The sequence below is a fragment of the Fusarium oxysporum genome, chromosome 1, assembly GCF_000149955.1.
Source record: "Fusarium oxysporum f. sp. lycopersici 4287 chromosome 1, whole genome shotgun sequence".
Classification (NCBI taxonomy): Eukaryota; Fungi; Ascomycota; class Sordariomycetes; order Hypocreales; family Nectriaceae; genus Fusarium; species Fusarium oxysporum.
Window position 1 is genome coordinate 4,381,464 of NC_030986.1, and position 20,664 is coordinate 4,402,127.

At 48.3% G+C, this 20,664-nt stretch overlaps 8 protein-coding genes across 11 annotated transcripts; 5 read left to right on the forward strand and 3 right to left on the reverse strand.

Moving 5' to 3' along the window:
- Positions 1–91: 91 nt before the first annotated feature.
- Positions 92–3,372, reverse strand: FOXG_00883 (uncharacterized protein). The gene is made up of 2 exons (XM_018377516.1): positions 1,822–3,372; positions 92–1,775 (listed from the first exon to the last, which is right to left on the reverse strand). Exons 1-2 carry the CDS (start codon positions 2,824–2,826, stop codon positions 336–338), a joined length of 2,445 nt encoding a protein of 814 aa, XP_018233253.1. The 5' UTR covers positions 2,827–3,372; the 3' UTR covers positions 92–335.
- Positions 3,373–3,963: 591 nt separating this feature from the next.
- Positions 3,964–6,190, reverse strand: FOXG_00885 (tRNA(His) guanylyltransferase). 2 transcript variants are annotated; one of them, XM_018377518.1, is made up of 8 exons: positions 6,032–6,190; positions 5,890–5,979; positions 5,711–5,842; positions 5,615–5,659; positions 5,389–5,561; positions 5,254–5,342; positions 5,103–5,209; positions 3,964–5,053 (listed from the first exon to the last, which is right to left on the reverse strand). In XM_018377518.1, the coding sequence occupies exons 1-8, from the start codon at positions 6,043–6,045 to the stop codon at positions 4,783–4,785; spliced, it is 921 nt and encodes a 306-aa protein (XP_018233254.1). In that variant the 5' UTR covers positions 6,046–6,190; the 3' UTR covers positions 3,964–4,782. The 2 variants fall into 2 exon arrangements, with proteins under 2 accessions (XP_018233254.1, XP_018233255.1); XM_018377519.1 differs by having other exon boundaries at positions 5,103–5,342.
- On the forward strand, positions 3,965–4,929 carry FOXG_00884 (uncharacterized protein). The gene has a single exon (XM_018377517.1). The coding sequence runs from the start codon at positions 4,068–4,070 to the stop codon at positions 4,725–4,727; it is 660 nt and encodes a 219-aa protein (XP_018233256.1). The 5' UTR covers positions 3,965–4,067; the 3' UTR covers positions 4,728–4,929.
- Positions 6,191–6,373: 183 nt separating the features above from the next.
- On the forward strand, positions 6,374–8,426 carry FOXG_00886 (uncharacterized protein). The gene is made up of 2 exons (XM_018377520.1): positions 6,374–7,151; positions 7,197–8,426. Exons 1-2 carry the CDS (start codon positions 6,793–6,795, stop codon positions 8,227–8,229), a joined length of 1,392 nt encoding a protein of 463 aa, XP_018233257.1. The 5' UTR covers positions 6,374–6,792; the 3' UTR covers positions 8,230–8,426.
- Positions 8,427–8,845: 419 nt separating this feature from the next.
- FOXG_00887 (DNA-directed RNA polymerase II subunit RPB1) lies at positions 8,846–15,123 on the forward strand. Of its 3 annotated transcripts, XM_018377521.1 has the most exons (3): positions 8,846–9,667; positions 9,721–14,588; positions 14,642–15,123. In XM_018377521.1, exons 1-3 carry the CDS (start codon positions 9,311–9,313, stop codon positions 14,670–14,672), a joined length of 5,256 nt encoding a protein of 1,751 aa, XP_018233258.1. In that variant the 5' UTR covers positions 8,846–9,310; the 3' UTR covers positions 14,673–15,123. The 3 variants fall into 3 exon arrangements, with proteins under 3 accessions (XP_018233258.1, XP_018233260.1, XP_018233259.1); XM_018377523.1 differs by having other exon boundaries at positions 8,846–14,588; XM_018377522.1 differs by having other exon boundaries at positions 9,721–15,123.
- An 849-nt stretch (positions 15,124–15,972) lies between these two features.
- FOXG_17967 (uncharacterized protein) lies at positions 15,973–18,849 on the forward strand. Its single transcript, XM_018397996.1, has one exon. The coding sequence runs from the start codon at positions 16,553–16,555 to the stop codon at positions 16,826–16,828; it is 276 nt and encodes a 91-aa protein (XP_018233261.1). The 5' UTR covers positions 15,973–16,552; the 3' UTR covers positions 16,829–18,849.
- On the reverse strand, positions 18,759–20,172 carry FOXG_00888 (uncharacterized protein). Its single transcript, XM_018377524.1, has one exon. It carries the CDS (start codon positions 19,983–19,985, stop codon positions 19,218–19,220), a length of 768 nt encoding a protein of 255 aa, XP_018233262.1. The 5' UTR covers positions 19,986–20,172; the 3' UTR covers positions 18,759–19,217.
- On the forward strand, positions 19,587–20,210 carry FOXG_17968 (uncharacterized protein). Its single transcript, XM_018397997.1, has one exon. It carries the CDS (start codon positions 19,843–19,845, stop codon positions 20,149–20,151), a length of 309 nt encoding a protein of 102 aa, XP_018233263.1. The 5' UTR covers positions 19,587–19,842; the 3' UTR covers positions 20,152–20,210.
- Positions 20,211–20,664: the final 454 nt, after the last annotated feature.

Consider the following 20,664-nt stretch of genomic DNA (forward strand, 5'->3'; position numbering starts at 1 on the left):
TCATAAGGCTTATGTAAGTATACAAACCTTCAGTTCTAGATAAGTGAGTTGCGTCCAAGTTGAGGACGTGTTAGTCAATGCTTGGGTTATAATTCGAGATCCTAGTTAGAACTTTCAGGATCGTGAGATCATAGTGTAATCTTGTCTATCATGGACTAGTCTTATGATCATATACTAAGATTATACAGCTCTACTAACATATATGCCCCGGGGGCTTATCGAGATGGTTACAACTTGAAATTTAAAGGACAAATGTAAACTCAGCGTCTCCTACTGTGACCAGGTTTGATGATAACTCCATTTGATCCAGTCTTTCTATCAAATAGATTCTGTCCTCATTTTGTACTGTGGTCGCTGTCATAGTTCACCATAGCAATGTGACCATATTCCTCATCATCTGTGAGATTGGACTCGGGCGTCCAGGGTCGTTGTTGTTGCTGATGAGTATCGTGTGAAGATTCAAAACGTCGAGGAAGAGGAGGGTTCACTTCCTTATCGGCTCCAACTGGCCTGCGGGGAATGGCAGGCCTATCTTCCTGTTGAGCTTCAGTAGGGCGTCGGGGCAATGGTGGTCCCGCTGCATCATCCGGTCCTGATGATGGCTGTGCTTGGCTCGCTACAGGCCGTCGGGGCAGCTTTGGTGCTTCTTCTTTCCTGTCCTGAGGAGTCGGTCGTTGAGGAAGCGGCGGGTTCTCATTGCTGGACTGTTGTGGTGACTTTCCCTGGTCTGGAGGCTGTGATGGCGAAACAAGAGCCGGAGGGGAGATGTTTAGTCCATGAAGGTCCTTTTCGATTTGCTCTTGGTTCGGCGACTGAGGACTCTCCTTTCCCTCAACTGTAGTCCCTTCGAAATCGATCAACTCGCCCTCGGCATGACGGTCCTTCATCAAAATCTCATCATCCTTTTCGATCTCCGCTGTTGTCTTGATTCCAACAAATCCACACTTGTTGAGAATCTCGCCGATGAGGTCGGGATATCGGAGGTGCCCACTGACGGAATCGCTCAAATCGAGGTTCTGAATACCTTCAACCTCTTGGATATTCTGTAAGCCTGAGACTCCCATGGAGAGACTATGAGCCCGGTAGACAAATCCAAGAATCATATCATTCTCTGAATAGACATTGAAGATCTTTCCAGAGACAACAGTACGAAGGGTACGCCAGTGAGGAGGGGCTGAAGGAGCAGGAGCGCCGATGATGACGACTGAATCAATGAGGCCAAAAGCGTGCCGCTCAGCAAGTGACTGCAAGCAGGCATGAATCGCTGTAGCGCCAAGGGAATATCCGATTAGAATGACAGGCCGCTCGCCTTGGACTTTGTTGATCAGAGCGTCAGCAAGTAGCTGGCCTGCTTTCCGAGATCGGTTGTGTGCATGACCAAAAGGATTATCAATGTTGGATGCAGCAGCAAGTACCTGGATAGGCCAAAGAGCCGCAAGCAGGGTGGCAAAGGCAGTGCGCTTGATGATCTCGACCTTGAGCTTCTTCCAGGCAAAAGATTCGACCATGCTTCGTAGAGCATGTCCCAAGGCAATGAGAGACTTCATCTCATAACGCAGAGCGAAGACCTCAGTGTCGTCACCAAGGATACGCCACGGCTTTGTCACATCATCCTCATCGCGAAGCCAGCCGTTGATTCCGATTGTAACACGCAGTCGCCGTTCCTGTGCTTGTGCTTGATCCTGTTCTGCATTAAAGTCCTCTCCCCATTCGCCCCTGAGAGGGATGAAGCGGAAGTCCTCAACTTCTTTCGCGTACTTATCCATCATTTCACCCTGCAATGTTAGTCGGGAATGAACAGGATTTTGAAGAGTAACTTACAGTCATCTTTCCTCCATATGCACCAAATAAAGCGCCTACAAGAGCACCATTCATCCAGAAGATACCAAGAAAGCTCGCAACACCTCCCAAGCCCACGCCACCGAGGATACCACCGACAGCTCCAGCGACAAGAGGTGCTGCCAGACCACCAGTGACGCCGATCACAGCTGCACCGGCAACAGAAGCAAGCCCGACTTTCCAGAAACGACTGAACTTATTCTCTTCTCGGCGCTTGGAAGCTTCGGCCTCGGCAGACATGACCTCCTGCTGCTTATCTTGGTCCTTGGAGGATTCAAGAAGAGTCTTGGCGATTTCCATTTCTTCCTTGATGAGGAAAGTCTGGGGAATCTCCAGAGAGGAAGCAAGATAGAGCGCAAGTGCTCGGGTATGGGCGGAATACTTGCCTGTGGAAAGCAGAAGGAGTAGTATACATGATATAGCCTCTCTTCTGTCGGCAGCAGGGATCGTCGTCAGTCTTGTGGGGATAGGATGATACAAAGCCTGTAGAGAGGCAATATCCTCAGACTTGTCTATCTTATTCTCCCCAAAACTGATGAGATTCTCGCCTTCTTCGGGTGTATCGAGCTTCCTCTTCTCAGCCTCCTGTTGATGTTTGCGCCTTTCCTCCTGAATCTTGTGATCATCCTTGACACGAACAATCTCCTCCAACTTGGGCATGAATTCCTTTTTCCACTCCTTCAAATGCTTTATAGCAGCTTTTTGAATACGTAGTGCCTGCGCCGATGGCTTGTTCGGCTGCTGCTGCTGAGCATTTCGATCAGAGTCATCATTCCTGGGTGTGAACGACCGGTTCTCGTCTCTTGGTGTAGAAGGCCCACTCTCATTTCGAGGGGTTGATAGGACAGGGCCAAGCTCATCGTCGGAAGCTTGAAGTTGATCACTCATGTAAGTAGTGATCTCATCAACGAGCTTGAGGAGGGCTTGGCGACGCGCGGGGTTGAGAGTGATGACGATCTGACGAGGATCCGAACATGTTGGCGCCATTTTGATGATACTGACCCCGACGAAACTCCAGATGGGGTTGTTGCTGAGGAAGCTGGTTATGAGCTGGGGGCAGTTGGTTATATAGTACGCGTTGGCTGCGGTGTCGATAAATCATGGCCTGAGCACGGCCGGTGTATATGCAGGATCAAAGATTAAACGCTCAGTTTCAGGCTGAAATTCCTACTTGCTAGGCAGGCAGTGTTGTTGGTTGTGCAATACTGAAACATGCAGTCGTAGGCTCTAGGCTCAGAACTGAACCCCCGAAGCCTGGTGTGAGGTGCAGACGGGTTGTAATTGGTGTGATGTAATCACTGAAGGAGTCGTAATATGCTGAGACCTTCGTCACGTGCGTATGACCAAGAAGATACAGACCTTCTATCCTCAGTTTAATAGAAAGAAATGGAGGATGTTGGTTTGATATATCACTCTGACCCGAAAATGAATGTGTTTTTAGTAAGTATCGTCTTGGGAGTCCTAGCGCTGGTAATGGGACCTGTAGATCTAACGTCATACATACTACTATTTGGGTAGCATATCTTGGTTATGAGATCAGTTGCATATCTCAGGGATTGAACTTAGAAGTCAGACAGAACGGGTTACTAGAACAAGGTGCTACACTGAGGATTGTGAAAAGCCAAACATTCCACTTGCGTCAACAAGTACATCCTTCCCCTTTTCGACATCGAAGGTCGAAGATATTGAGCTTTCGGACAACTAGCTCGGAAGAAGTTTGGAAATCGGGACTGCATCTACAATAAGGTTGAATAGAAGTGACAAATGAGTGTGATCATGATGTGAACAATGTTCCAACACTTTAAACCTTACCGTTATGTTCGGTATGTTATATGCGTATATATAAGAATTCCTGTAGTCTTTCGAAGGATATAGGGTAGGCAAAATGGAAATATGACCAGCGCAAACATCCCTTGAGAGGCCTGGGGCTTTCGAAGAGGATGCCAAAATAAACTCGGTAAAGAGTCTCCTAAGCTTAGGCTAGATTACCTAAGTACTTTCGTCACTTTGTTTCAAGGGCATAAGGTTTCTTGCCTCCCCCAAACAACCAGCATTGATAAGACCAATCTAGGCTCCGATAAGCCAGCCCCGCTAAAAAAATTCCCAATCGCGACCCTCGACCGTCCAAGTTTCAAACCTCCAATTCTTTATCCCGTTCCCTCTTTGACAGACACCAGGTCAACACCCATATAATTGGTCGCAAGAGAAGCTCAATACGGAATCGGACGATGGATGCACATGCGCTGCTCTCCTCCCAAGGCTGGCGAGGCACCGGTCACTCCCTACATAAAACCGACGACTCAATCGGACTTGCGAAACCTCTGCTGCTGAATCGCAAAGACAATACTCGAGGACTGGGTCAGAAGCAACATTTCACTAGCGACCAATGGTGGATGAACGCATTTGATGAGCAACTCAAGGGTATCGATACCTCCAAGGAGGGAAAAGTGGTTCAGACTGTCACAACTGGCAAGCTGAACGCCCTCGAAAAGAATCTCGGCAAATACTCCGTATACACGACCTTCGTACGAGGCGGATTCCTCGAAGGAACAATAGATAAGCTCACAATCAACGACTCGAGCACGGAGTCATCCGAAACCGAATCCAGTGACCAGCAAGAAGGCGACAAGTTTGACAAGGACAAGCCTCGGAAAGAGACCAAGGAGGAGAAGAAAGTCCGAAAAGAAGCAAAGAGGAAGCGGAAGGAGGCGCGGGCCGCGAGAAGGGCCGAGAAAGCAGCGCGCCGAGAGCTCAAGTCCAAGTCGAAAAAGTCTTCCAAATCCTCCAAGTCCTCAGCAGAATCAAGCGACGCAGACGAGGAGAAAAAACGGCGGCGCGCAAAGAAAGAAGAGAAAAGGAGGCAAAGAGCTAAAGAGGCCAGGAAATAGAACATAGAGGGACATGGAAAATCGGAGTTTGAAGGCATATACAGCGAAAGCATATTCACGGAGTTGAGGTTAATGGAAATTTTGGATGATACCCCATAGATGTATATTTACGTCTGTTTTGGAATCTTCCCAGGCTTGTTGGAAAGGAGCCATGGTCTTTGGTTCCAGAAATCGTCCTTGATGATGTCCATGTGTTCCACCACCACACGAGCTTTGGCTCGGCTCTTCTTGTCCTTCTCCTTCTGTGACTTTGATTGCTCAACGGGCTCTGCTTGAGAGTCGATTGTTTGCATGGTATTGTGAGAGTTTGGGTCCACCAGTTCGTACTGTTGAGTGTCAGTGCCGGTTTGCAGGGAAGTGTAGACCGATACGTACATCGCGGAAGATAACACTACCCTTTCTGTATATCTCGGGCTCGTTGTTGTAGTTGATGGAAAAGCGGGAGAAAGAGTATCTCGTTTTTGTCTGCTGCCCAATGTGCGCTGATACAGTCAGCTTGTTCAAGTTCCGCAATATGGCCACCTACCGCCAGAGTACTCTCAGCTTCCTTGTTGTCAAGACCTCCGAGTTGGATCAAAGACCAGAAACATGTGTTATAGAGGTTATTGATGTGGCCTTAAGTTATGTTAGTCGGTGCCATTTGTATAGTTGTAAAACCTACAATCTGCTTGTCTCCAGCTCATGTAATCCCGGAGATTTTGAACACTAGGGTAGCACACTGCCCGCCCATCGAAGGATGGTAGTGGAGGAGATAACGGGCTGTCTGGGAAGTGAGTCGACCAAAAGTATACATAATTTGCAGTGAATGTCGAGACGACAGTGCTAACAAGTTTACTAGGAAATGGTAAGTTTTGGACGTAGCATGGGGAGAGTGAGTGTAAACGAACCTGGCTCTTCGATCAAACAAAGTGCATGCCTTGTGAAAGACGAAGCTGTTGGAAGTATTAGTGATACAAAGCCTTGACATGGTTCGTCTTACGAACCTGTATTCATCACTGACGCCGTATGCAATGGTGATTTCTGGTAGCTCAGTTACGACGGCCTTGGCAGCTGTGTTCATAAGATCAAGGGCACGGCGATCATTTGGCTTCTCGAAGCCATACTTAGCACACATTCTATCAATTGTTAGGAGACTCATTAAAAGAGAAAAATTCAACTGTACTTTGTGAACCCTCTTCCATCGACTCGCACCACGATCCATGTGTTGGGTAATAGCGGATCTGGCGTCTCAAAGTTACGAACATATTCAAACCTTTAATCATTAGATTAGCGATGATATAGGTACAGGCACTGCGAAGACTCACTTGGAATTCGCCATTTTGCGAGCTTCAATGAGAAGTTGACCGTTAAAAAAGAATGATGGCTGAAATTATATGCGCTGGCTGTGTCTGGAGTCTGGTATTTGTGACTCAATATGATTTGTTTGAGTGTAACTCGATATGGTGGAGAAGTGAATATTTTATGTACTTCTTGGGGTTAGATAAATGTTGGAGAGACATGTCATAACACATGTATAAAGTCACGCCCAAGTTCAGGCCTAATAATTTTACTAATGATACTTAAACTCTGAACTCTTAACTATATAGAGATCTCTACAGCCCAGATATGTAGCTATGAATTGATGGATAACTTTGAGGCATTGTGTCTATTTATCTTCACCCTCTTCTTGCCCCCCTCAGTGGTACCTACACCTGAAGCTTCGCTCAAGCCTTTGAGCGACAGACAACTACCTACATTCAAGAACAGAAAGCACATACCCCTCATCTACATCTGAGGAATGAATTCATACGAATCCATTTTACGAAAAAACCCCTATAGAAAGACTTTCACTAATCTTACTCTAAGACATAAGTGACCTTGAGGAACAAAGCATCAGCCACATTTTTATTTGCACACCTACCTAGGTCGTGTGGGCCCTGCGTCTGTAGCCTTGCAGACCAAGCCCACCTCCAACAGCACGGCTGAAGCCAATTTCTAGAGCTTACACAAACACTTTTGTCAATGGAACACGAGCTCTTTATTCTAACTACTATTCTATGACGCCGACTTTCAGTATATCGCTATTATGAATCTCCTACTCTCAGATGACTATCTTCTCCAAGATTACCCCGAGCACATCACAAATACGATCCGTTCAGGACATGCGACAACTCTACGTTTTAATCGGCAGGGCGATTACCTTGCTTCGGGCCGAGTCGATGGAACCGTTGTGATTTGGGATCTGGAGACAATGGGAGTCGCGAGGAAACTGAGAGGTCACAATAAGAGCATTACAGTTCTGAGCTGGTCAAGGTGTGGACAGTATCTTCTTACGACCTGCCACGGATGGAAAGCTATCCTTTGGGACCTTCAGGATGGAAAGCGTCTACGCGAGGTTCGTTTTCGCGCGCCTGCGTATATGGCTGAGCTTCACCCATGGAATCAGTAAGGAAGCGCGATCATCTCTTGAGCTTGACTAACTTGAGTCAGCCTTCAATTTGTCGCAGCGCTATACGAAGAGCAGCCAGTCCTAGTCGACATAACCGATCCTGTCGACGTGAAACATATTCTTCCATCAGCGGCGAAGCGACCGAGTACCGACGATGCAGCACTGCGCGAAAAGCAAGCCAAAGAAGATGCCAAACAAATGACAACTTCTGTGATCTGGAGCACAACTGGAGACCATGTGCTCGCCGGAACCAACAAAGGAAAGCTCAATATCATCGATGCGAAGACATGCGAAATTATTTACTCGGAGAAGATATGTTCGGGTGCCATTACCACCATGCGAATGACTGTATCGGGACGCGAATTATTAGTCAATTCCCAAGACCGAATTATTCGAACTTTCCGCGTACCAAATTTACTGGCCGAGAATCTCGATCTCGATACACTGCAATTACCACTGGAGCACAAGTTCCAGGACGTTGTCAACAGGCTATCATGGAATCACGTCACGTTCAGTGCAACTGGTGAATATGTAGCAGCCTCGACGTATAACAACCACGAGCTGTATGTATGGGAGCGTAATCATGGCAGTCTGGTGTGTATGCTCAAGGACCCAAAAGAAGAACAAGGTGTGATAGAGTGGCATCCCACCCGCGCGCTCTTGGCTGCCTGCGGCTTGGAAACTGGTCGCATATACATATGGTCTGTTGTCAGTCCACAAAAATGGTCGGCGCTGGCGCCTGACTTTGCTGAAGTGGAAGAGAACGTTGAGTACATCGAGCGGGAAGATGACTTTGATATCTATGCGCAAGAAGAGATACACCGACGGCGACTAGATGCTGAAGATGAAGAGGTTGATGTCTTGACCCTGGATCCATCAAAAACTCTGGACGAGGGAGAAAGCTTTCGGATGCCAATTCTGTTTAATCTCGGGGAGAGCGACAGCGAGGACGAATTCATCGCAGTATCAACCGGCACCATGAGACGTAGGAGTCCTGGAGAGGGTCAAAGCGATTTGGAGGAAAAGATGCCCGTTCAAAAAAGCACGGCCGGGAAAAGAGGCCGAAAGCGTTAGACAACAGAGGAGATGATGGGTGGAACATGGACAGCAAAGAACAAAGGGGTCTTGTCGCATTCGGAGGGGCTAGTTAAAGCTGCATGAAATAGGGATGATTGCAAATATACCATTTTCGTCTCAATAATGGGATGAATGAAATAATTTAGCAAAATACATAAAGAATCTATTATGAGATCTGCTTCTCAAGACTCACAAGACTTATCTCAATACACCATGTCTGATAGTGCTTCTGAGTATGCAGTCAGGCCGTGTGTCTTTCTTCTTTCATATAGCCTCTTGATAGTCCACAGCTTTCATAGAATTTCATGCAAGCTGATTCAAGGATCAAATGCTCAGAATCAATGATTAGGAGCTGTTTCGCCATTGCCTGAGTCACTGCCCGGATCTCTAACGTCAGAGGGCGTGATTGGATCCAATCTCTTAGGGGTACAAGTACCGATACTTTGAATACCCATCTAAAAAGCGCGACTGGTTTTCATTTTACACCAAAAACTCGCTTTTAGTCAGCCCGCGAGAACGTGCAGCAAAGTAGCTCTACTCACGCGTGCAACAAGCCTCAGGCAACACCCTGAGCTCAGGGAGGCCAAAAAGAGCTTAGCGCACAACTGCTGCCAGCCGTTCTCAAGTCCAGAATCTTTCAGGCTTCCCCCGACCTTCTCGCTTCAACCACGACAAAACTTTGCCTACAACACAAAGTCATCACAGCGCGCGTCGGGCATCGCGCGCATCCCATCGAAACAGCTTAACCTCCGATTACGAACGATCGACGACATCGCCGACCGCGATTTTTCGAGTTTCTGTAACCTACAAGGTGGCGGCGACGGGGGAGACCAGCCTGAGGTTCACCTGAGCCAGTGGCCAGGACAGGCGTTGCTGTTCATCGCCCATCAAGCAATCGCATTTGAGAGAATTTATTATCGACTTTACAGCCTTGCGCGACCAAAAACCTTTTTAATAGCATCTTTTTGCACTTTTCTTCTACTTTTCGCGTTTCTTTGCGTTCCGGCGCGCGTTTGGATCTCTACTCTCGCTTCTCGCTCCTTTCCACTCCACGTCAGAACAATCACATATCGCCACCATGGCTAACCTTTACTTCACCCACTCGAGCGCTCCGCTCAAGACGGTGGAAGAGATTCAGTTCGGTTTGATGTCTCCCGAGGAGATCAAGAACATGAGTGTCTGCCACATTACTTATCCCGAAACGATGGAGGAGAACAAAACAAAGCCTCGTGACGGTGGCCTCAATGACCCGCTTCTCGGATCGATCGATCGACAATTCCGTTGCAAGACCTGCACCCAAGCAATGGGCGAGTGCCCTGGCCACTTCGGTCACATCGAACTGGCCAAACCTGTCTACCATCCCGGATTTATTAAGAAAGTCAAAAAGATTTTGGAGATTGTCTGCCACAACTGTAGCAAAGTGCTAGCCGATGATGTTGGTCTCGCTATATGACGCTATTTAACTTTTGATGCTAACCGCCTAATCAGAGAGATCCTGAGTTCGTTAACGCCATTAACACTCGAGATCCTAAAGTCCGTTTTAACCGCGTGTGGGAAGTTTGCAAGAAGAAGCGGAGATGTGAGAACGACGAGGCCAAGCAAAAGGATGATGAATTCGGCACGAAGACTGGTCCTCCGAGAGGGCACGGTGGCTGCGGTAACATGCAGCCCAACGTTCGACAAGCAGCTCTACAACTCAAGGCCGCCTTCGATGAAGTTACAGTCGATGAAGATGGACAGAAGTCGAAGAAGAAGGAGACAACACCCATCACCCCCGAGATGGCTCACAGCATTCTAAGGAGGATTACGGAGGATGATCTTGTCAACATGGGCCTAAACTCCGACTACGCTCGTCCCGAATGGATGGTTCTTACTGTTCTTCCTGTGCCACCACCCCCAGTCCGTCCCAGTATTTCCATGGATGGCACGGGAACTGGTATGCGCAACGAAGATGATTTGACATACAAGCTGGGTGATATTATTCGTGCCAACGGAAATGTCAAGCAAGCTATTCGTGAAGGATCCCCTCAACACATTGCTCGAGACTTTGAGGAACTCCTGCAATATCATGTTGCGACCTACATGGACAATGATATTGCTGGCCAACCTCGTGCTCTACAGAAGAGTGGCCGACCTGTGAAGGCTATTCGTGCACGTCTAAAGGGTAAGGAGGGTCGTCTTCGAGGTAACTTGATGGGTAAGCGTGTCGACTTTTCGGCACGTACTGTCATTACTGGTGATGCCAACCTTTCTCTACACGAGGTCGGTGTCCCTCGCAGTATTGCCAGGACCCTCACCTATCCCGAAACTGTGACACCCTACAACATCGGCAAGCTGCATCAACTTGTCGAGAATGGACCCAACGAACATCCCGGTGCCAAGTATGTTATCCGAGCTGATGGTCAGCGAATCGATTTACGCCATCACCGCCGTGCCGGTGCGATCTCTCTTGAATACGGATGGAAGGTTGAGCGCCATTTGATGACTGGTGACTACATCATCTTCAATCGTCAGCCCTCTCTGCATAAAGAATCTATGATGGGTCATCGTGTTCGCGTCATGCCATACTCAACCTTCCGTCTCAACCTTTCTGTTACTTCTCCTTACAACGCCGATTTCGATGGTGATGAGATGAACCTTCACGTCCCCCAGAGCGAGGAAACGCGCGCTGAGGTTAAAGAGCTTTGTCTAGTTCCCTTGAACATTGTCTCTCCTCAGAAGAACGGTCCTTTGATGGGTATCGTCCAGGACTCTCTGGCTGGTGCCTACAAGCTTTGCCGTCGAGATGTTTTCCTCACAAAGGAGCAAATCATGAACTGTATGCTCTGGGTGCCCAACTGGGACGGTGTCATTCCTCAACCCGCTATCTATAAGCCTCGTCCTCGGTGGACTGGTAAGCAGCTTATCAGCATGGTTATCCCTAAGGAGGTTAGCCTGTTCAACGGTACGGATTCTGGTGAAAACGCCCCTCTTAAGGACGAGGGTCTTCTGATCCAAGCCGGCCAACTGATGTATGGTCTTTTAACTAAGAAGAACATTGGTGCTGCTGCGGGTGGTATTGTGCATATCAGCTACAACGAACTTGGCCCCGAAGGTGCGATGGCTTTCTTAAACGGTGTCCAGCAGGTTGTCACCTACTGGCTTCTCAACAATGGTCATAGCATTGGTATTGGTGATACAATTCCCGATGCGGCGACCATTGCTAAAGTTCAGGTACATATTGATGAGGAAAAGGCTGAAGTTGCTCGCTTGACAGCAATGGCCACAGCGAATGAGCTTGAGGCCCTACCTGGTATGAACGTTCGTGCAACCTTCGAAAACAAAGTCTCCATGGCTCTGAACCAGGCCCGTGATAAGGCTGGTACCACAACACAGAAGAGTTTGAAGGATTCAAACAATGCTGTCACCATGGCTTCCTCAGGTTCCAAGGGTTCATCTATCAATATTTCTCAAATGACTGCGCTTGTCGGTCAGCAAATTGTCGAAGGCAAGCGTATTCCTTTTGGTTTCAAGTATCGCACATTACCTCACTTCACCAAGGACGATTACTCACCTGAGGCCCGTGGCTTCGTCGAGAACTCTTACCTCCGTGGTCTCACTCCTAGCGAATTTTTCTTCCACGCCATGGCTGGTCGAGAAGGTCTCATTGATACTGCAGTCAAGACTGCCGAAACAGGTTATATCCAGCGACGATTGGTTAAGGCTCTGGAAGATCTTTCTGCCCGTTACGATGGAACTGTCCGAAACTCTCTGGGAGACATTGTTCAGTTCCTCTATGGTGAAGACGGTCTTGATGCCATGATTATTGAGAAACAGAAGTTGGGTATCCTCAATATGTCAAACTCGGCATTTGAAAAGAAGTATCGTCTGGATCTTGCCAACCCCCCGGACTGGTTTAAGCACGACTACGAATTCGGTAACGAATTGACTGGTGACAAGGAATCTATGGAGTATCTCGATCAAGAATGGGAAAAGTTGTTGGCTGATCGCAGACAAATCCGACAGATCAACAAGGCCAAGGGTAACGAGGAAATGATGCAACTGCCCCTCAACATCACTCGCATCATTGAGTCTGCTAAGCGAGTCTTTAATGTCAAGGCTAATGACCGAAGCAACTTGCGACCGTCGGAAGTTATTCCAGCTGTGCAAAACTTGTTGGATAGCATGAAGATTGTTCGCGGTACTGATGAAATCTCGATTGAAGCTGACGCAAATGCATCAATTCTCTTCAAGGCCTTGCTTCGCTCTCGCCTGGCCTTCAAGGAGGTGGTCAAGGAGCATCGGTTGAACAAATTAGCTTTTGACCATATTCTGGGTGAACTTCAGAATAGATGGGATCGCGCATTTGTCAACCCTGGTGAAATGGTTGGTGTTCTGGCTGCGCAGTCTATTGGTGAGCCTGCTACTCAGATGACACTGAACACCTTCCATTTCGCTGGTGTGTCGTCCAAGAACGTTACTCTTGGTGTGCCACGTCTCAAGGAAATTCTCAACTTGGCCAAAAACATCAAGACTCCCAGTATGGCTGTGTACCTCAACACACCGCTCGCGAGACAAGAGCAAGCCAAGAAGCTACGAAGTATGGTAGAATACACCAACCTTCGCTCTGTCACTTCGGTGACTGAGATTTACTATGATCCCAACATCACGGAAACAAACATCCCTGAAGATGTGGACATGGTTGAGTCTTACTACATGATCCCGGATGAGAGCGTGGACCCCACTGCCAACCAATCGCGATGGCTTCTACGTATTACTCTGGACCGACAGAAGCTTCTGGATAAGGAGATCAAGATCGATGATGTTGCTCAGCGCATCAAGGAGGAGTATCCTACTGATCTGGCAGTCATTTTCAGTGACAACAACGCCGATGAGCAGGTTATCCGTATTCGAACCCTCCAAACCGGTGACAAGGATGAGGAGGGTGAAGGTGGTATGGAGGAGGATGTCATGCTCAAGCGCCTGGAGGCCCATCTCTTGGATACTCTCACTCTTCGTGGCGTTCCTGGCATTGAACGTGCTTTCCTCACCAAGGGCACCCGACTCACCGAGGGACCTGACGGAGCTTTGCTTGCTATCAAGGATGACCCCCGCTGCACACAGTGGTATCTGGATACCAGCGGTACTGCTCTGCGCGACGTTTTGGCTGTGGACGGCGTCGACGCGACTCGAACATATACCAACGATCTGTATCAAATCGTTGAGGTCTTTGGTATTGAAGCTGCTCGTGCCGCGTTGGCGAAGGAGTTGACCAACGTGTTGGCCTTTGACGGTTCTTATGTCAACCATCGTCACATTGCCCTCCTTGTTGATGTGATGACATACAGAGGCTCCATTTCAGCTGTCACTCGACATGGTATCAACCGAGCTGATACCGGTGCTCTGATGCGTTGTTCTTTCGAGGAGACAGTCGAGATTCTCCTCGAAGCTGCCGCAACAGGTGAATTGGATGATTGCCGTGGTATCTCGGAGAACGTCATGCTTGGTCAGATGGCGCCCATGGGTACCGGTAACTTTGATGTCCTGCTGGATCCCAAGATGCTTGAGACTGTTATTTCTGACAACTCTCGCATGGGCTTGATGGCAGGTATGCCCACCAAGGGTGGAGATGTTGAAGGAGCTGCTACTCCCTACGACACTGGCTCCCCCATGGCTGATTCGGGTTACCTCAGCCTCAGCTCCCCTGCTGCAGGAAACTTCTCCCCTATTCAGGGTGCTGGATCGGAAACACCTGGTGGCTTCACCACTGTTGGTGGCGATCATGGATTTGGTGGTGCTAGCCCCTACAACCGCGGAGCGGCCAGCCCCTTCAGCAGTACATCCCCAACATCGCCATTCAGTTACTCGCCGTCATCACCTAATATGGGATACTCTCCCACATCACCTCTCATCGATGGTGGTGGCATGAGCCGCTATGGACCAACATCTCCTTCCTTCAGCCCATCATCACCATCATTCTCTCCTACCTCGCCGATGTTGCGTCCGACAAGCCCCGCAAGCCCCAACTACAGCCCGACGTCGCCCAGCTACTCGCCCACGTCACCTTCGTCCCCTAGACACTACTCGCCGACATCGCCGGCACAGTTCAACTCTCCCACCTCTCCTAGTTACTCACCAGCGAGCCCCAACTACAGCCCGACATCGCCCAACATTCATGGGGCTGGACCAACCTCACCCTCTTACTCTCCGGCGTCACCTTCATGGTCTCCAACGTCTCCTGAGGCTTATTCCCCAACAAGCCCAAGCTTCCAGAGGAGCCCTGGTGCACAGCAGTCGCCAACCAGCCCAAGCTACTCGCCGACGTCGCCTGCTTTCTCTCCTCGCACGCCGGGTCCAGGAACGTCTGGAAATCAATAGTGAGTTTGGGTCCTTAATAATACTTTAATGACCAGTCACCAACCAAGAACAGCTCTCCCAACTCGCCGTCGAACGAGCGGTAAATTGTGTAGGCAAAATGGTGGTGGGTGTGCTTTCCTATCTGGGTAACAGCAAAAAAAAAGAAAACAACTTGGAATTAGTAGCTTCGAGAATGATGCTAGCAACACAGGCGTTGCATTGCTTTTATGTTATTTAGGTAATCATATGGTGGTAAATGATAGATTTTACTAGTAGAATGCACTAGTACATGCTTTATTATCACCTACATGATTACCTCTATGAAACGGTGGATGTGTTTGCATTTCTTGAGGAGTATTGGGGGCATGGGCCAATAGATGAAACCATGGTGAGCCCTGAGGAGATTGACCAGACTTCGAAAGGACAGGTCTTTGTATGCTACATGTATAGACGTTACTTGGCTTGCTTATATAAGATATCATTAATATATATTTGACTTTGTCTTGCCGAAAGGATTTGGGAATGATGAAATTCTGGGGTAGTTGTCTCAAACTTTGGCGAAGAGCCAGATGCTGTTCTACAAATAGCAACATATCATTCGTCATCAAACCATGTAATGTTTTATTTGTGCTCTCAAGTATTTACAAAACTTATCCTAAGCACATCCTAAACTCGAGCGAATTCCTAAAATAGAACTTTTGAAGGCTAGAACAGTAATGGCAGGAGATGAATGACTGGGGTCAACGCCCAGTTAGAGAAAATGTGAATGATAGCATGAGCAAAGGTAAGGCTGCGGTATAGCAGTAGAAGCTTTAGATAAGATATCCTAGAACCAACCAAAGCAGATCGTAAGATTAGTAAATCTTGGAGGTTTGCCCAAAAAGCCCAACTCTTTATTTCGCTTGGATTGATAGGAGATCGAACTCATTCAAGACTGCCAACTAGGGACGGTTTTCAACCCAGGCTCGACGGTGGGGGCCGTGGACTGAGTTCACAAGACAAAGACCCGAGACGTGTACTGCCTGCGAGATGAAGCAAGGCAAGACCAAGGCAACAAATGCAAGATGAAGATCAGAGACCGGTCCGTATCAGAGATACCCCCACGTGCAACGCATAGTCGCGTCTCAGTTTTCGGGGTTTCTGGAAGCGAAACTGGTTGGCGAGCGAATAGAAGAGGGTCTTGTACAACAAGTCATAGACGAAGCGAGACCCAGACGCGGCAATCGTTGATAAAATGGAAAAGATTATGTGGAACAGAAGTTGGTCGACACTTTTTTGTCACGTCCCTGAGGCCGGGGGACCAATCATGGAGTAAAGGGGACCGGGTGGGCACCCGGTGCGGTCAGGTCCGTCAGGTCCGTATGATCCGGGGGTGTTTATGTGCGAGAGTCTGTGGGTGTGGCATGAAGTCAAGTCATTCACAGTGGCAAAGATTTATCATGCCAACATCTCGAGATTTGTAACGCGACGCGACGACCGTATGACGATGATGTGCTAAAGGAACACAAGAGAAAGAAGAAGAGGGTGGGAGCGGGATAGCGGGACCTACTGTAGTTTCGCACTACAGCATCCATCTTCCTTGACCTCCATGTTTTTAGTTCAGACAGCGGAGTTTGGGTGCAGTCGGCGATACGGAACCAGGCAGGGGGTACGCCTGGGGGTGGATGATAAGTCTCTGTAGGTCGGTTGGTATCAACACTAGGCACGGAGTACGTATGGACTATGGAGTAGCACATCATTGAGATGAGACGGCAGATCAAGGCCGCGAGTTTCCATGGGATCGTGAAAGCATAAAGAGGACGGTTCCCTCGCTCCAAATAAGAATACCCTTTCTGTTCTCTAACCAAAACAACAAGCCTCGCTTCTATCCTCCTTTCAAGTACAACGATCCAGCTGTCTCGCCCACCTCAGCTACATCTATATCTCACTATCAACAACAACACAACAACACTCTACAGTTCAACTCTTCTCTACAACATTCACAATGTCTGCTCTTCCTCCTCAGAAGTTCCTCCCTCTCACCCCGGCTCCCAAGTCTTCTTTCCTCTCTCTCGCCCCAGCCACTTCTCCCTCATACCCTCAGAAGCCCGCTGTCCGCTCTCACACTCGTCCCTCTCCTCCTCGACGAGCCTCGACTGAGTCCTCCAGCTCCAGCTCCAGCTCCAACAACAGCTACCGCATCCTCAAGCTTGGACCTGTTCACTACGGCGAGCATGCCGATGAGCACAAGACCGACTTTCATGATGTTATCCTTCACTAAAGTCACGGTAACCTTTGTGAATGGCGTGCTTTTGTGAGGAGGTGTGAAATTATGACAGCGCAAGCGATGATTTTTTATTCATTTCGATTTTCATGAATATGACACAACCAACAAAACTTACGGGATACCACTTTGATTGACAATTTTGGATCATAAAATGAAAAAAAAAAAAAAAAAAAAAAAAACCAAGGCTAAAAAAGAAAACGAAACGGAAAAAAGCAAAAGGTGAACAAAAGGTCCCCCCAACTGTGAAAAGATGGGGGGTGGGCATCTTCAGCTTCGGTTGAATGGAACAAAGAGAATCAAACGGGATTAGGATTGAGGTGGGCGGCTTTGGTCTGGATCCTGTGAAAGCAAGAGTCTTGAAAGGCTGAAAAAATTGAAGCGAGGTTTATGCTGTTTTGCATTTCCTTATTATCATCTTCTCTCTCTCATTATCTATCTATCACTGAGAAAGAAAGGAAAAAAAAAAAAGAGTGGAATTATTAGGGAGGAGGACTTTACTGTCTCTATTCCCTGGGAGCTGGAAACATCTTGGCCTACAGTAGCACTATTGATAGCGGCAAATCATGATTCCAGTCCTTTCCGGATAAAGCAAAGAGTGTCGAATCTGCAACCAGAAGGGTCCCTGAGTGACGATGATCAGATATCCATAGCCCATGGGCATTTCGGCATTGAGACCGTGTGTCATGGATAGAAATGCGGTGCGCTGCGGTGCGGTATGGGCGGCAAGCCAATGTGAGATTGACAGATTTGTAAGGCTGTCCTATCAGTTAGCGTAGTTGCAACACGGGTCTCTCTCAGTCAATCATTGATCTTCGGTCTTATTATTTGACATAGATAGCAAGTGTGGGCAATTGACGTGAATCAATGTGTTGTCTTTTCACTTCCTGTCCATCCATGATCTGGAAAGGTTTGCTCATACATACACGGACATGCAATGTCTGCACACCCATAGACTCAGCCTTTCAGATATTACCGGCATTTCATTGATTCTAGACCGATCATGTGCAAATGCACAGAAAAGATAGTCGAGATAGCGTAGCATTACCGCGCCGCGTCTCGCATTGCATTACATGGAAACCGGCCCAAAAAGAAAAAAGAAAAGAACGTGCCATCAATAGCCGGAGCCTGCCGCCCGCGCAGACTTGCTATATCCGACATAAAGACTCTTAACCATGATCTGTTTATACACGACCCAATCAGATTCTCCTAGGTTTTGTCCAGGCTCTCGGTAGACTCAGGGCCCGGGGTAGCAGTTTCGGGAGGTGGCCGAGAAACCTGCATGACGTCCACTGAATTTTTTACTGTTTCCTTGTTTATTTATTTTGTCGGTATTTCCTGTCAAAATCCCACCGTTTTATAACAGTGCACAGCATTAAATTATGTTGCCGATCATGGGGGCGGAGAGCATGACCGGCTTTTTAAGTTAGTCAAGCGCTTACACAGCATTATTTGCGTCAGAGATAAGAAAGGGCAAAAGGAAGATGGTTGTTTCTTCTAAAAGTATCCGATCTGAAAACCATAAATGTGTCAGCTTATTATCCCATAAAACACCACGAAGCGTGGGTGGTGATAGAAAAAGGACCCCAACCCTCATTCATCCTCAACGCTTGGGCCAATTGCGGGGAAGCGGCTTGTCACCTTGAAGCGAAGGAAAGTCAATTGGTAGGAAATCATGAGACACGGAAATACGTCATTCCTCATTTCAATGCTCGTTACGCGTGACCTGCTTGCTATCGGAAGCTGACGGTGATCCCTCGGTGTTCCGACGGGGATATCGAGGCGTGTAGAGAATTGTTGCTATGGTTGGTTAGGAGCGGACTGTTTCAAAGACTGTGCTTGTGTACGGAGGCGCATTTGAGACAGGAGGTATGAATAAGATTGCGTTTATAGCGAGGCTGCACCAGGAGAAAGGTTAAACAGCATCGCCAAGACGGCACACAAGATGCTCATGCTGATCACTTTTATTCTACCTGCCCAGAGGTCCAAGCATACTGCGCTATAGATCTCGTGACCAGTTTATAGGTTTACTCAATTTAAGCCTAACCTTTAGTCTTTGAATCCCTGACACTTGATGATACGCTTTGGGATAACATGCTGATGAGTTGTAGCTGGCAAATCCCTCTGTCGCTCCCAGATATGCACCCTTCAGCATGATGATCTATCTGAGAAACCTTCACATGTTGATCAATTCTTAGGAGTAACCATACCGCACACCCTCTTCTTCATCCCATACAGAGCCACTGCACATCTCGGCTTCTGTGCCGTCTCTGACCGTCCATAATCCGCCACGTACAACACACACCCTCAGCTTTCATTCATGTGCCACAAGCGTCAAATGCTGAAAGATCATCCTCATGGTGTTCAGTTGCCTTGCCTGTGAAATTCACCACTTCTTCTCAGTGCCTATGACCGTAATCTCCTTTCTGTCCGGATCTACCACCCGGATTATCTCCCGCCAATCAATCCCCACCCTCTCCCGCTCCCGTCCCGGGTCTCCACTCTCCGCTCCGCATCCTCCGGCATGGAACCGGCACCATGTCTTCGCATGCCGCGCGTCTACCCATAACCGCGCTGACAGTAGGTATGGATCTGCCAGAACACGCAGAAGGCCCTCCAGAGGTGGTCGTGCAAACATGTCCAGATCTTTTCCCGGCTTGGCAGGGCGGAAATGGACCGGAGTCCTCGGCTCGAAGGGGGTGCGAACCCAGACTGTGAGGTAGTCCATCCTTCCTTGCACAGCTAGCTCCGTGAGCAGTGGTATAATATCTGTCCCTATCCACCCTCTTAAGCGGTCAATTCGTACTTCCAGTCTTGCTATTCTGCGTAGAGCATCTCGTGTTGTGAGCAGCGTAGCTCGGCCGGGAAGTCTGTCGTCGGCTCCGTGCGGAGCGCTCTGTAATTCCCTGCGGATGTGCTGTGCATGGGGCCCTGATGCGTCCAGTAAGAATTCGTTTCCTGCGTACAGTAGCGGAGTGGCGATGGTGTGTAGCGCTGGGTGAGAGAGGAGAATGGGCAGCGGGTTGACGGGTGATCTAGTGCATGGGCAGAGACATATGGGCGTTAAAGATGTGACGAGTGGCTTCAGGATGATGCTGAGAATATCCACGGGGAGGTCGAGGAGGTTGAGGCTGTTGACCTCCGAGGTTGTCATGATGGCGGCACCTATGATGACGACTCTTGACACTGATCTGAGCGAGATATCACTGGTTCGTCCTGTGACTGTGGCATTCTACTATCCAGACCCTAGATGCCTACAGCCCAATATTTCCGGTTTCCGTGAAGCCGCAGCCTTCTTGCGAAACATGTCGTTTGAATAGGATTATGTTGTGAGGTTCAAGTTTAACAGCCAGTGGCGGCTAAGCATGATATTCCCGCGACCAATAAGTGGGGCTTCTGTAGAGCTTCTAGATACAGTCCACTGCACAAGCGACAGAACTCGAGACAACGATGGGAGTTGTATGCAACTCTAGTTGTGAAACTGGTATCCTGAGACGAGCTGGACGGTATAAAGTTACACGATCTGAGTAAGGCTGTCGGTTAGTGCGAACTGTTGATCCATATATACCTACAGTATAAGTACATACCATTCTTAGAGACCAGCCCTAAACTGAAGGCCCTTATGATAATACTTAGAGCCACCTTGGAATAAATTAATAGTAGTTGGATAATTCCTAGCATTAGTTTTTCATGGCGGTGTTACTCCAAGTCTTGGCACTATCACAGGAGACTCACTTTCTGACTTGATCATCAACATCCCCTATCAAGACGATGGCTGTCGCAACAACACGGCCAAGCCCTGTCATCGCTACAGCATAGGAAAGGCATATTGC